The sequence below is a fragment of the Tachysurus fulvidraco genome, chromosome 3 (genome assembly GCF_022655615.1).
Source record: "Tachysurus fulvidraco isolate hzauxx_2018 chromosome 3, HZAU_PFXX_2.0, whole genome shotgun sequence".
NCBI lineage: Eukaryota > Metazoa > Chordata > Actinopteri > Siluriformes > Bagridae > Tachysurus > Tachysurus fulvidraco.
Window position 1 is genome coordinate 23,395,547 of NC_062520.1, and position 14,369 is coordinate 23,409,915.

At 37.0% G+C, this 14,369-nt stretch overlaps 1 protein-coding gene across 1 annotated transcript in view; it reads left to right on the forward strand.

Annotated features, from left to right (window-relative positions):
- Positions 1-12,007, forward strand: part of ephb6 (eph receptor B6) — a 51,640-nt gene extending 39,633 nt beyond the window's left edge. The window contains exons 9-19 of the mRNA XM_027146528.2: positions 508-632; positions 1,910-2,072; positions 2,392-2,506; positions 2,700-2,755; positions 3,274-3,390; positions 4,537-4,784; positions 4,958-5,176; positions 6,009-6,158; positions 8,530-8,714; positions 9,066-9,221; positions 11,767-12,007. Coding sequence (XP_027002329.1) covers positions 508-632; positions 1,910-2,072; positions 2,392-2,506; positions 2,700-2,755; positions 3,274-3,390; positions 4,537-4,784; positions 4,958-5,176; positions 6,009-6,158; positions 8,530-8,714; positions 9,066-9,221; positions 11,767-11,872 — 1,640 coding nt within the window. The 3' untranslated portion in view covers positions 11,873-12,007. The remainder of the gene's footprint in view (positions 1-507; positions 633-1,909; positions 2,073-2,391; positions 2,507-2,699; positions 2,756-3,273; positions 3,391-4,536; positions 4,785-4,957; positions 5,177-6,008; positions 6,159-8,529; positions 8,715-9,065; positions 9,222-11,766) is intronic.
- The last annotated feature ends 2,362 nt before the right edge of the window (positions 12,008-14,369 follow it).

Sequence of the window (14,369 nt, forward strand, 5' to 3'; positions counted from 1 at the left end):
ACTCTCTCACTCTGTCTTTTCCTCATCTCCCAGTTTTAGTACAAAGCTTTAGTCTGCACCCACCTACACGTTTATTCTGTTCAGAGTCCTAAATTGATATGATGTAACACTTATTTAAATGTCAAGTGGTCTGTACCAGTTCTCAATGTAGATTGTGCTTGCTCTTGTACATGATTGCTTGAGAGTCGAGGTAATGATCGGATGAGTAATGAGACATTAGGGTCAGAAGAGTCTTTCATTGTTTCTTTTTAACTGTTAAACTGAACAATGGCAAACATCAGATTTGGTTCCTAACCTGCTCTCCACATCCATCTTGTTAGGGATTTCATCTTAAACTAAACATTAATTACTTCATTTTTAAAGTCATCCCAAGCCCATTAAATAACAAAAAATGTACACTACAGCAAAACAGTGTTTTCATACAGTATTTGACTATGATATTTGTTCATGCCCCCATGTGGTTACAGTTATAATAGCAGTCTTAATCACTGTGTGCCTCTCTTTAAGTACCTTCTGAGGTTCCCATGCTGCATCAGCTCAACAGTGCTTCAGAGTCTATTACTCTGTCCTGGCCTCAGCCTGACCGGCCCAACGGAGACATCCTGGAGTATCAGCTTAGATATTATGACAAGGTCTAACTACATCTACTCTACATCTGCATCTACACATTGTCATGACATATATGGAGTTATTTCAATATGCTTTTCGTAGGTCATGAATGACTCCGGGGCATGTTTTTTAATTAATGTCATAAAATAAAGTGAAGGAGGAGGGATGTGAACATATTAATGAGAATTATATATATATATATATATTTTCTGCCACTCCTGTTTGTTATGATATCGAATTGATTTCAATATAAATTAAATGTGTTTTTGGACTGTTTGGCCAGGTGTAGCTTTTCCCATGTCTTCACCTATATATAGATAGATATTGATTTTAATTTTAATATCCTTGAAATCCTTATATACAACATTCTGGATGCTTTTATCCACTATTATGTGGTGTTTTTTTAAACATAAGCTGAAGCAAACTATTATTTTAAGAAAACGTTTTTCTGCTAATCTAAAAGCAAAAATATAAAATAGGGGGAAATAGATGCCCTTCCAATCTCTGAATATAATGAACGTAATGAAGTCTTAATTGGCTTGTTAGGACTGGTTTGGCAGGTCAAGATATTAGGAGTTAGTGTGTAATTAATTCTTTGACTCTTCAAACCTTGTACTTGTACTTGTACTCAGCAACCTTGGACAACTCTTAGTAGTTGACTAAGGATTTGCTTTGAAAAATCAAGCTAATTGATGCTTACAAGCCAAACTAAGTCTAGAAAAACATGCTTCCTACTTCACTGTAGAAAATCTCATTTTGATATTAAGGGGAACCGTGGAAGTCGAGGCAAGATCTGGAAGACTAAGTAAACACTCAGGTGGAAGTGCCTGTGTACTCAGCAAACAGTCAAAGCAAATATGACAGGAAAGGACCTACAGGATGGTTTAGTTGACACAGGAGTGCTGGTGCACCATTCTGCTCTGCTGTGTGTGTTACTTGCTGCTACATGGAAGAGTGATCAAAAGCAAAGTTTACTGATGCAAAACAGCCCAAGAAAATTTCAGAACTAGAAGAATTCTGCCATGAGGAGTGTGTTAAAATTCTTAAAACAGGAGAGACCCCTAGCAGGCTAGCAAAACGCTGCACGCTGTGAAAGCTGCCAAGTCTTGAGTACTACACAGGATGTCCAAACTTGCCAAAATTCCTTTTTTTCTTTAGATTATGTTTACAAGATATAAAATATAACTATGCATTAGGATTCACCAAAAATTTTTATTTTTAAAACGTTTCATTCTTTTGATGAGTGAATGAGACACATATTTAGTGCTAAATTGTTGAATTCATTTCTTTCCCTTTGCAGAGCTTTGATGAAAGCAGTGCAACCAGTGTGTTCACTGAGACCAACACAGTGACCGTAGATTCTCTGACCCCAGGCTCCATTTACGCCTTCCAGATTCGAGCCCGCAATGAGAGAGGATATGGCCCTTACAGCAATTCAGTTTACTTCAGCACTCTGGCTATGGGTACAGATTATATACTCTTGCACTTTTCATATTTCATGCCAGTGACATCCAAAGGACAGACATGTTGTATATATTAAAAAATAATAATTAATTGACAGTGCAGTGTAAATGTTGTAATGGGTGATAAAATGAAAAGGGAGATTATATATATATATATATATATATATATATATATATATATATATATATATATATATATATATATAGAGAGAGAGAGAGAGAGAGAGAGAGAGAGAGAGAGAGAGAGAGAGAGAGTATTGTATACATTGAATAAGAGAAAGGAAAGAAATTGTGTTGATTGCTGTATTCGTCACTATAGAAGAGCGGTCGAGGCAAATTCAGAGCCGCCTGCCTCTTCTGGTGGGGTCTGTGATGGGCGGAGCTGCATTCCTGTTAGTTGTGGCAGCAGTCATCATTGTGTTTGTCTTTAGGACGTAAGTGTATTCGAATCTTTAATCGGCTCTAATGTTAGCTTTATATACTGTATGAGCTGCCTAGACAGAGATCTAGTCACACTTATCACTTGTAATCCTGAATAAACTGAATAGTGACATGAAGAAATACGTCTAAAAAAGAAAATAACGAGGATATGTTGAAGAAAGTCTCATTTTGTTCTTACTTCAACAGTAAAAGGAGAGAGAGCCATTACAGTGACAGACTTCAGAGATATATTAGCAACAGAGGTGAGCATGTGTGTGTGTGCCGCATGTGTGTGAACAGCACTAATATGACTATAGTGCTTTTTTCTCCTCAAGCTCTAATAAAGTATACTTCATAGAAAGCATTTTTTTCTTTCCCATTTCCCTCAAGATCACGAACACCACTGTTGTGTTTTTTACAGCATCTGTATTTGACTTTTTTGTTTTGTTTTTTTTATTCTGCTCAGGTTGTGAGCTCATAATGTTATTTTAAAAATGCAGATTTTTTTCAAAATTTATTAACATATCAACAAAAAAATACAGCGCTATGTTTTCTAATTCGATGTTCCGAGTTGGTAAATAATTCTCCAGCTGCACTGTAATTTGTCATGTTTGACTGGTTGGCAGGTGTTTGCTAATCTAAGGATGAGAGTGCTTTCTCAAAGGGTTTCCTGCAGTCTGTAGGATGCTTGTGCTGATTTTGTTTTGTGCCCCAGAGGTTACATTACGAGCTGCTACTTGGGGTATTGAGAAAATTAACATGCGTTCTGTGCTTTCTTTAGCTGGGGTAAAGTATTATGTGGATCCTTCTACTTATGAGGATCCAAGTGAGGCAGTCAAAGAATTTGCCAGAGAAATTGACCCTGCACACCTAAAGATTGAGGAAGTCATTGGTGCTGGTGAGTAGACAGATGAGGTTGGTGGATGATGATCGGTGCTGCATTACAGATTTGAGTCATGTTTGTGTTATGGTTTAAAAAAAATCAAAAAGTAATCCATGTGTAAAGTGTCTAATATCAGTATTGGGAAAAAGATTCAAGTTTGCATGCATTAATAGAATTTCATGCATTAATAATTATTTTTTTATTTTTGACATTAAATCGAACAATCTTTAAATTGTTGCAATTGTTATTATTTCTTAAGCTTTTAAGGAGCATTACAGAGCTGTTTCAATGACTCAGCTGCAGAGAAAGAACAGTCAAAAATAATTATAATTAAGAGTGTAATTAGGATCAGCAAACAGAAAAGGTCACCATTTGCATTTGGAAAGTGAAGTGAAATCACAGTTCACCTTTAGAGAAACATTGAAATATTTCAAAATTTCTGTTATTGAATTGAACAGTCTTTATAGAAAGCCAAAAATGATTGAAGTGTCTATTATTTTGTTGGCTTATTTTGGTGAGCTTTCTAGCGTTTCTTAGGCACCGCAGAGCTGTTTTATTGGCTTAATTGCAGTGAAAAATAACTAGGAATGAAAGTGTAATTAGAATAGGTGAGCAGAAAAGTTCACCATTAATTTACAGAAACATGTGAAGTACATGCATTGTCCAAAAATATCCTTACTCTGCAGAGATGTCTGTGAGAAAGAAAGAGAAGAGAAGAGTTGGTGTGTAATTGGGTTTGCTCTGACAGAGACTAACATTGACACATATTGTTGATTATGTAGGAAAATGGAAATGTGAAGCTGCTACAGATAACTAGCAGGCCTGCTGAGGACAAGTCCAGTGATAATAGGAAGAGGGAGTGAATATTAATGCCAAGAATGGAACAAGGAATAAAATGGAAATGTGGAAGATTTTAGCAGAAGGACATCATGAATTCAAATGTGGTGCAAGAGCCATTAGAAGAGAGTCAGATACCATGCATGTTTATATCGGCAATTATTCTATAGATATGAGATTTAATTATATTGCTAATCCCATGTATTTATATATATTATACATATATTATATGTAGCTTTTTTTTTTTTTTTTGCTGTATATTGTATTATATTGTAGTTTCCACCTCATTCTTTCTTCCTGTTTTGTCTCTCTCTCTCACTTCAGCTCAATTCGGAGAGGTGTCCAGGGGCAGGTACAGACCTCTGGGTCGTAGAGAAGTGATGGTAGTGGTGAAGACTCTGCGATGGGGAGTGACAGACCGTGAGAGAGGAGTGTTCCTCAGCGAGGCTGGGATCCTGGGTCAGTTTGATCACCCCAATGTGCTGAAGCTCGAGGGTGTGATCACACACACTCCTCCTGAGCGAATCATTATGGAGTATATGGAGAACGGCCCTTTGGATGCCTTCCTCAGGGTGAGTGCGAAGTAAAACTATATCATAAATCTTGGTAGATTCTGCTGTAACCGAGACAAGGTTACTTCTGGGAAACAACTTGTGATTCTGCTTTTTACATCGGATTTTCCTTGCAATCGAAAAGTTATCTTGTGATATCTTTGTTAGTTATTTCTCTTTCTTCCATGTGCCAGGAAAATGAAGACCAGTTCAGTGTGTTGCAGCTGGTGGGTATGGTGAGAGGCATCGGAGCGGGAATGTGTTACCTTTCTGAAAGGAACTTTGTGCATCGTGACCTCGCAGCTCGTAACATTCTGGTGAACTCAAACCTGGTTTGTAAGGTCTCAGATTTTGGTCTGTCACGGCTCATGAAGGACCTGGACCACAATATGCCCACCTACACTGCATCGCTGGTGTGTTCTTAGAAACTAAACCGAGTCATTTTGCTATAAATATAAATAAATAACATATATATATATAAAAAATATTTATATATAGGGTCAGTAGTGGCTCTAGTGGTTTGGTTTGTTTTAAAAAGACTTCTACTGTAACCCTAAGGTTGAATGTATACGCTATAAATAAATATAAATGGCAAATATAAATCCAAAGTGTAAAAGTAAATAAAGGTTAAATTGTTTGTTCATATGTTAATTGCAATGCACTCTCTAAGTGTGGGTCACTGACAAAAAACAGAATTTGAGCTGATTTAATAACAGTAGCCAGTCAGCCAAGATTTTGTTTTAAAGCTAATAATTTAAAATTATTCACAGAGAAATCAGTTTCTGTGATTATATGCAATGTTAAAGGGAAAATTTAAACACTGATGTTTTAGACCTATCTACAATGTACAGAACCATTTCTGATTTCAGGATGCTGATTTGGGAAAGTACATTACAATCAATAAATCCTAAAATTAGTGTCTGTTGTAAAATTACTGAAGTAGAAATGTAGGACCTGTAGGATCTATTGACATTTATATTTAACATTTATCAACCGTATATTATAAATGTAAATTTTGATTTAGCAATTACTTTTAATATTTCTGTTTAACATTTAGGCTGTCTGGCTATCATTTTACTTTTACATTTAGATTTAACATTTATTCTGAAACTTAAAAACCGTTATTTGACACGAGTCACTATCATATTTACCAGAATCTTTTCAAATGTTCAAAAAATAATAATAAAAATATTTGGCACAGCTTATCTTCCCCGAACTGGAAAATTTGCATTTGGTCTTTTTCAGGGTTGTAAAATACCTATAAGATGGACAGCTCCTGAGGCTTTCCAGCATCGTAAGTTTAGCTCAGCGAGTGATGTCTGGAGCTTTGGGATCCTCATGTGGGAGGTGATGTCATATGGAGAACGGCCTTACTGGGATATGAGCAACCAGGAAGTAAGGAAGTTCTGTATGTTTGTGTTTGTGTTTGTGTCAAGGCCTTCTAGATCTTTGCTGAAGGACAAAGCTAACTGATAATAATTATTCATGGTCTTGTGAACCTCTTAGGGATCGAAGTAAAAATGACCACTAGGGGATGACCCAGAAACAAACTTCATTGCAGCTTTAAAGCATTAAATCCTCTAAAAACACGAAAAAACTTAGGTTTCTAGTAAAGTTTATACTCTCGCGATTTTCTTAAGCCCACACACAAAGCATAATATGATTCAGACGTCATACTATTTGAAATCAATTTTGGAGTAAACTGACCTAGGTGGCGCTAGACCAGTTTTTCCCTTACCTTTAGACGCTTCCCTTTCTTCACTGGGGTAATATTTTCCAAAACAAATATTCCACAAAAATCCCCAAAGGTCCAAGGAACTGGAATCTGTAAGCCTTTTAATCCAAAACGCTTTGGTCGCCTCGCAAATATTCCGTTTGTGTTCCGAAAACTGGAAACAGTAGTGCGCTACCATCTTGTTTTTCGGCTCTAACTTCTCATTGGGGGATTCAAAAATTACACTGATGTGTCATATTTATAAAGCAGGGCCTAACGAATCAAACAAGCCCCCTCACTTGAGCCAATCGGCGCTTGTATTGCAGAGATAGACGGCTGAGAAGCCAATGATGTCATGACATCATTTTTTAGGAACCCGCCTTTGACTGACAATTACTCCTTCCAATAGCAATGGACCTCTACAGCTCTTTAGCCAATAAGGAGACGATTCCAACGGTATGCAACATGCCACGTCTCCGAGCCCTGATGCTGCGTGAAAAAGGTGCGCAATGGATTTATTGCGCAATCCTCGATTTTTTCACGCTCTCACAGCTCAGGGTGTCAGGTTACAGGCCTTTTTTCACAGCAGACTTGTACACAGAGAGGCTCTGTGTGTTTTAGGCCTTTTAAACTGAGCATGCAGTCTTTTAATTCAAAGTTATACAGTAAACAAGTACACAAGAAACACATGACCGGAAGGACATATCCGTAGAAAAATAGTTTTATTGAAGCCATTTTTGGGTCTTTTGACTTGAATTTTTTTTGGTGAAAGCCAAGACATGTGGCTATGACCCTCAGTTGTTATTTGGTCCCTAACATGTTCCAGGGAAATAAGAATAATCGGTTTATCAGGTAAACAACTCAGGCGGAAATGAAAACCTTCCATTCGAGCCTCTGTAACTTTGTGCCAGTAATGCCTAGAATCAATCGCTTGACACTTGACACTCTGAAACTAGAGAATCTCTTCTTTCCAATGAGACCAGGCTCACCCCTGTGTGTCAAAGTATGTGGGAGCTGTACCACTTTTTGTTGGGTAGGTCATGTAGGAGAAAAACCTGCAATAGGGGGCGAGATCCCTAAATCGATTAGGAATTATTATTGTTGGGCAGATTGCATATTATCAATAGAACTTTGGTAGACTTGGTAGGTGTACAAATCATACTTTTGTGTTCTAAATTCATGATCACCAATTTGATAAAGCACAATGGGGCACACCGTAGGGCCTTTGGTAGCCTAGTGGTTAAGGTGTTGAGCTACCAATCGGAAGGTTGTGAGTTCGATCCCAGGGCTGCCATTGTTGGGCCCCTGAGCAAGGCCCTTAACTCTCAATTGCTTAGCTGTATAAAAATGAGATAATGTAAAATCGCTCTGGATAAGAGCGTCTGCCAAAATGCTGCCAAAATGCTGTAAATGCTGCAATGGGTTAATAAACTTGAGTATAGCCAAAAACATGGCCTCTAAATTTTATGGGAGCTTGTTTATTCAAATAATTGACTATGTAGTGCAGCTCAAGACACAATAAGCAACCTCCAATTTTTCCACCTCTAATGAAGTCTGTTATGTGCAATGAGGAATAAATCTGTGCATGCCTATAGCATTCTGATGATGGAGCTGTGATATGATTCAGTCTGTTTCAAAAAATCATTGTGTGTGTGTGTGTGTGTGTGTGTGTGGAGTGCATACTGAGATGTGTAATGTCACCAAAGTCCTCCAGCCATGCAACTGAAGCGACATTATTCATGTGGCATGTGCATCTATTTTTATAACAATTGTGGATGGAAGTTTAGATTTTTGTTGAATGCCTTCTCTGCATAAATAATTGACATAAATTATTGTGCATGTGGCTGACCACTACTTGTTATTTTGTATTTCTGGTTAGATGCTAACTGAATTAATCTTATCTAATCCAATCAAATCTAAAATGAGATGAACTCAATAGCAACATTTGGGTCATCCTTCAGAATCACTGAAATTATACAATGACATTGACAACTGACAGCTGTCACTAGCCTACACATTATTTAATTTTTTGCCCTGTTTCTCTGTCTCTAGGTAATGAAGGCAGTAGCTGATCAGTATCGTCTTCCTGCTCCTAACAGTTGCCCTCCTGTTCTACATGCTCTGATGCTGCAGTGTTGGCAGGCTGACAGACAGGACCGTCCCAGGTTCGACTCTATCCTGTCATCTCTGGACCGTCTCATACGTCACCCTGCATCCCTGAAGGCTGAGCATGCTCGGTACGACAAGCACTACTAACTACATCTGTCATCAGGATATGTCCTTTAGTGGCTTTTATGTGTCCTTGACAATGAACTGTGTCAGCTTTCCGCCCAGAATTCCAAAACACATTCAGCCTAGGGCTTCACCATGATAACGACAAAATCGGATGTTTGCAACCCACTTTAAAGTTACTGCTTATTATAATAATAACATACTCCTGATAAAATAGTGTGAAATTTTTAAATGCAATGTAAATATTTGAAAGAGCGACTGTATTATATGTAATCTTCAGACAACACGTTACTCGGATTCATTCTGTATAATGCTTTCTATCGCGTTATACCCCTCTTTAACATGTTCTTTTTAAGCCCCACCCAACCCCTGCTTAGCCCCACCTCCACAGATCTGTCAACGGTGACGACAGTCAGTGAGTGGTTGAGTGCCCTGAGGATGGACCGCTACAAGGATGAGTTCGAGAGAGCACAACTAAACAGCCTTGAAAGAGTGAGCTTGCTTACTATGGAGTAAGTACACTTAGTATACATAATCATACGTCATAGTCATTGCTCTGTATTTAATTACCAGATTAAGACAGTTAACAGATTAACCTAATCCCACTAATCCCAGGTTAGAGTCCCATCTAATCCCATCTAAGACAGACTTGTTTTATGTTGTTACAATAAGGCCCTTGTTGATAGACATGAGCTTTCTCAATGAGCAGCCTCAGTTCCACAATCAGCCACCAGGATGGCAATGCATTATAAGAATTACAGTAGCTCATCGGTAAATAGTGCAACATAATACCCAGTTGTACGACACACATTTCCTGCACTGATATGTTTATTTATGCTTTTTTTAAGAGTGTAGTCTAAGAATGTATTGAAGCTTGAACTCTAATTAGTGGTCTCTCTTTGGTTGTTGAGTGAAACAAAGTGCAGTTTGGTGTATTATTTTTTGTCGTTTAGTGTATTTCTCTGTGCTAATAAAATAGCCTAATATAGTAATGTCATTAGTTACTGGTAAAAGTAATTAACCTTTCAACACCTACTATGAATACCAATCTGGTTCTGATTCCAGCTATCTAGGCTGTTTTTAATGTATCAAAATCAAAGCAGTTGCTAGATTCTGTAAAGGCCTTTCGTCACTCATCATTAACCAACGTTTTTAGCAATTTCTAGGCACACATACGATGGCATAATGACAGGTATTGCAAACTGCCAAAGAAAAATATTTTGAATCTAAAAAAAAAAACAAGCACCGAAAACATTTCAGAGGTGAGCTAGATTGTTCCCAAACTATTAACTGAGCTTTTACACTCAGAAAGCTTATAGAAACAGAAACTAAAATGTGCAGTGCAGCATTCTTATGCAACCTGAAGACTTGTAAATTGCTAAGAGAAAGCACACAATCCATATGTGCACAAATAGCTCAGGACAGGACTCTCCAGGCAGACAGGACTTCCAGGCTACCTACTTTACAGAGTGACCAATAGCACATTTTTGACAGACAAGACATTTATGGAAATAGAGAGGGAGGTCTACACCACCATTTATCAGATATGTCAGAAGCTGTGATAACTTTCTTCTTTGGCCTGCCAGTTTCACTCCTATGTATACCTCCAGAATCCAACAAATCTATTGTGACCTTAATGACGTTCATAACACTGATGTGATTCACACACTGAGGTTTAATTGCTAAAGAATGTGCCACCACTCATTTAACGAGTCCGTTGGATGATTGGCTAAAGGTCCTGTCATTAGGATTTTCAGATACTAGACATGCTGTGAACAGAGTTACATCATCTGAGAACACCGAAGCTGAACCATTTGTCATTTGTGCCCAAGATCAATGATTCACTCGTGTCAGAGAATGGCTATTGAATGGACTCATCAATATCATATAATTATTATTTTATCCATATTAATACATTTATGCCATGGTATATTTTACTTAGCTGTTTATGATTCCCTAGTTACAGCATGTTGATGTGCATAAGCTACAAGTCTTTTTTAAACATTTGTGAGTTGATTAGATAGCTTTATTATTTACCCAATAGAGTACATAGGGACTGTAGAGTAGGCAGGGGCCTTAGAATCCATTATTGTTAAAGACCAATAGTCATTTTCAAGAAGAGTATACTGGTTAATGGCTGTTACCACTTACCGTAGGCTTTTTTCTCACCTACCTTGTGATTTCTGCACATTTGTTGTTAACTATGCTAACAATGAACTCTGAGTTCTATGTTTAAGATGTTTCATCAGATCACCCTTGATATTTTTTTGCAGAGTAAAGAATACAGTCTGCTTTCCTTTCATAAATAGTACGCAATGTCCAAATTTATGTCATCTCTTGCTGTTATGGGATTTTCCACATACAGTTTAATTTTATTAAAAGGAGCGCATCTCAAATTCTATAGCTGAGCGATTTATTGTTGAAACAATAAACTCAGAGACTCAGTGTTGGGGACCAGTATTATTAACATTGCTCAGTTTGAACCGAAAAAGAAAACAACTATTAGTTTGCTTTATTCAGTTTTCATTTTCACGTCATAATAGCAATTTGCAGTTCAAAATTCAAGCCAGGAGGTGTGTGGGCAATTATGCTTTTTTTTTAGATAACAACAAGATATAGAAGACCAATCAAATGTTAATACCATGTTAATGATTTTTCATGCATATACACATATCTTGTGTGTCTTCTTACTTATTGGTCATTTCATCAGATACCACAGGACCACCAGGGAACGGATATTATTTGGATGTTGGTTCATTCTCTGCACAGCAGTGATACTGGCATTGTGGTGTGTGTGTGTGTGTGTGTGTGTGTGTGTGTGTGTGTGTGTGTGTGTGTGTGTGTGTGTGTGTGTGTGTGTGTGTGTGTGTGTGTGTGTGTGCGTGCTTGCGTGCGTGCGTGCGTGCGTGCGTGTGTGCGTGTATGTCAATAAAAGCTTATATTTTTCATTGTGTGAACTTACTGTTTATGTACTGAATAAATTATGTATACCTGTACCGCATATGATATACAGTACATATAATTGAATAAATTTTTCTTTTTCTATGTGTGTTTCAGAGATGTGCAGGATTTGGGAGTGAACCTGTTGGGTCATCAACGGAAGATTGTGAATGCAGCACAGCAGCTAAGGACTCATCTCACTCAGGGACAGGTGGAGGTATAGAGGACTTTGCCCCACTTTCTTCTGGACAATTAAATACACAGGTGTCCAGTCCAGCCTACACAACAGCCCAAGACCTGCAACATAGGGAGATAAAAAAGGACGAAGTGTTATGACAAGAAGAACTTTGTCATTCCTCACACACACACACACACACACACACACACACACACACACACACACACACACACACACACACACACACACACACACACACACACACACACACACACACACAATGTCTATTCTTCATTAATGCAGGTCACAAAAACCAATGACATGGTTTGACTGACTCAATTAATTGTATTAATTGAGCTGTTATGAGGCTTTGGATTGGCTTCAGATACTCATTTAAGACAGATTTGTTATCTTTCATCATAATTAAGGGATGCAAATTGAGTCTTTATGTCTGTTTTAGGTAGCTTTTGTACCTTTTAAAAAGGCAAATCATTATCAAAACCCATTTAGCTCTACCAAATTCGCAATTATTAGATTTGATGGCTATGGCTGAAGTGGAAAAAATGCAGATTTTTGCCTAGATATAATTGTGACTGTTTTTCAGGTTGTTTTTTTGTTTGTTTGTTTGTTTGTTTGTTTTTTACGTAATTTGAACCACTGTCATGTCTGATCTAAGATTGCATTCATATCTGATACACAACTACAGTATGGGTATCAAATGTCCACATGCAGATCTCTCTTGGCAATTTTACACACAAACAACAGTACTATCTACAACACAGCAAAAGCTACGCATTTGGCCTCAAATTACCTTTTGCTGCAGTAAAACTCCAAGAAATCAAGGCTTGCATTTCAGGTTAATTCATTTTGTACACATGATGGACAGATTTGTGCAGTGTTAGCACTAATGTCACTCGTGGGTCACTTCCACGTACATCAGATATGTGCTAAAATCAGTCAGCATTATAGCATGAGGGTCTTAGGGAATGGAAAGATTTGGGTATTTTTACACTGATTTGCTTCTAATCACATTGCTTATAACAGGCTGTTAAAGTGTCAACTATAATTTATAAGAATTTCTGTAATCTTTTTTACAATACTATTTTACAAGAAAGCCTATTAGTCATTTTTTTTTACACTGACAATAAAATAAAAGGTTTCATTGTCAGCTGTAGGCTAGTCTAAACAAATGGTGTTCAGTGTTAAAACAATATATCATCATTTGTCACTTCATATAATGTACAATTCCAGCCAAAAGTGTATTTAAGTGTTTTGTCCCTGAGTATTGTGTAATGAGCAGAGTAGAGAACAAGCGTCTGTATTGCACTGAAATTGATGAATAGTTATTAGAAGTTATTTTGTAATTCATGTTTCTTTTAATGTAGCTTCTACTCCGTAAAAAGGTTTAGCACAAGTGCACTTATTTGCCACTCTACAGCAAAAGGTTTGCTGTAGCATTCATCTAACTATTTCAGTGGAGAGTAATGTAATCATTTAGCTTGTTTTAATAGTTTCATTAATTAGACTCATTTAAATTGAACCAAATTATTTTTCTGTGTAAAGCCATTCCTTTATCAATTTCTCGATTTCCTCCTCTTCCAGACCAGCATATATGTCATATATGACTTAAAAAGAGACCATTTCTATTTTGAGTTCTTTTCTAATTTAATACGTTTTATTTAATATTTATATTTATTTATTTTGCGGTCACATGCAATAACTGCTGCTCCTGATTTACATAATATACAGATATGGATGAATATTCTGCTTAAAGTCACTGATGCAGAGTTTCCGTTTCAAATCCTTGAGCTGAATGTACCATGTTTTTAAGAGATCCAAGGTTCAAGTCAATGCCCCTTATCTTACAGATGTACTGTGCAAATCTATCAGTTCAGCAGCATAACTTGAGGTATGCAGGCTTTCAAGAAAAAAAGATATGTAAGTGTTGATTCTGAACAATTCTTAATGACACAGTGACTAAACAGTGTGTCCCAAAAAAGTCTAAATACATAGGAGAAATTAACATTTTGACAAAAGATGAACATATTGAAATCATTCTTATGGCTGGATCAGAAAGCTTTTTTTGTTTTTGCAGGAAACGTGGCAAGCTTAACACTTAACACACAACACTGATGCCAATCTCGCAAACAAAGTTAAAAAGAATTGAAGTGTTAAGGACCAGCCAAGAAATGGACGTCCACATATATATCCATGGTCAACATATTCTCCTGTGTCTAGAGAGTTTTGGAACAGCGTGTAGTTTACAGTTAGCTTTGCACTCATATATGCAAAGGATTTGAGAACATAACAGTAGCATCAGATTAACATAGCAGATTAGTCAATAATTCAAACAGGATTTCTGCACGCATAAAAAGTCAGTAGGTTTAATAAATCTAAAGAAGAAGAAGAAGAAGTTTTATTTATATAGCGCCTTTCCGTAGCTCAAGGTCACTTTACATTTCACAAATACAGTACAGAAGGAAATCTATCAAAGTATTTTCTTTAGGAAACAGAAACACCATCATTATCTAAAATAGTAAGT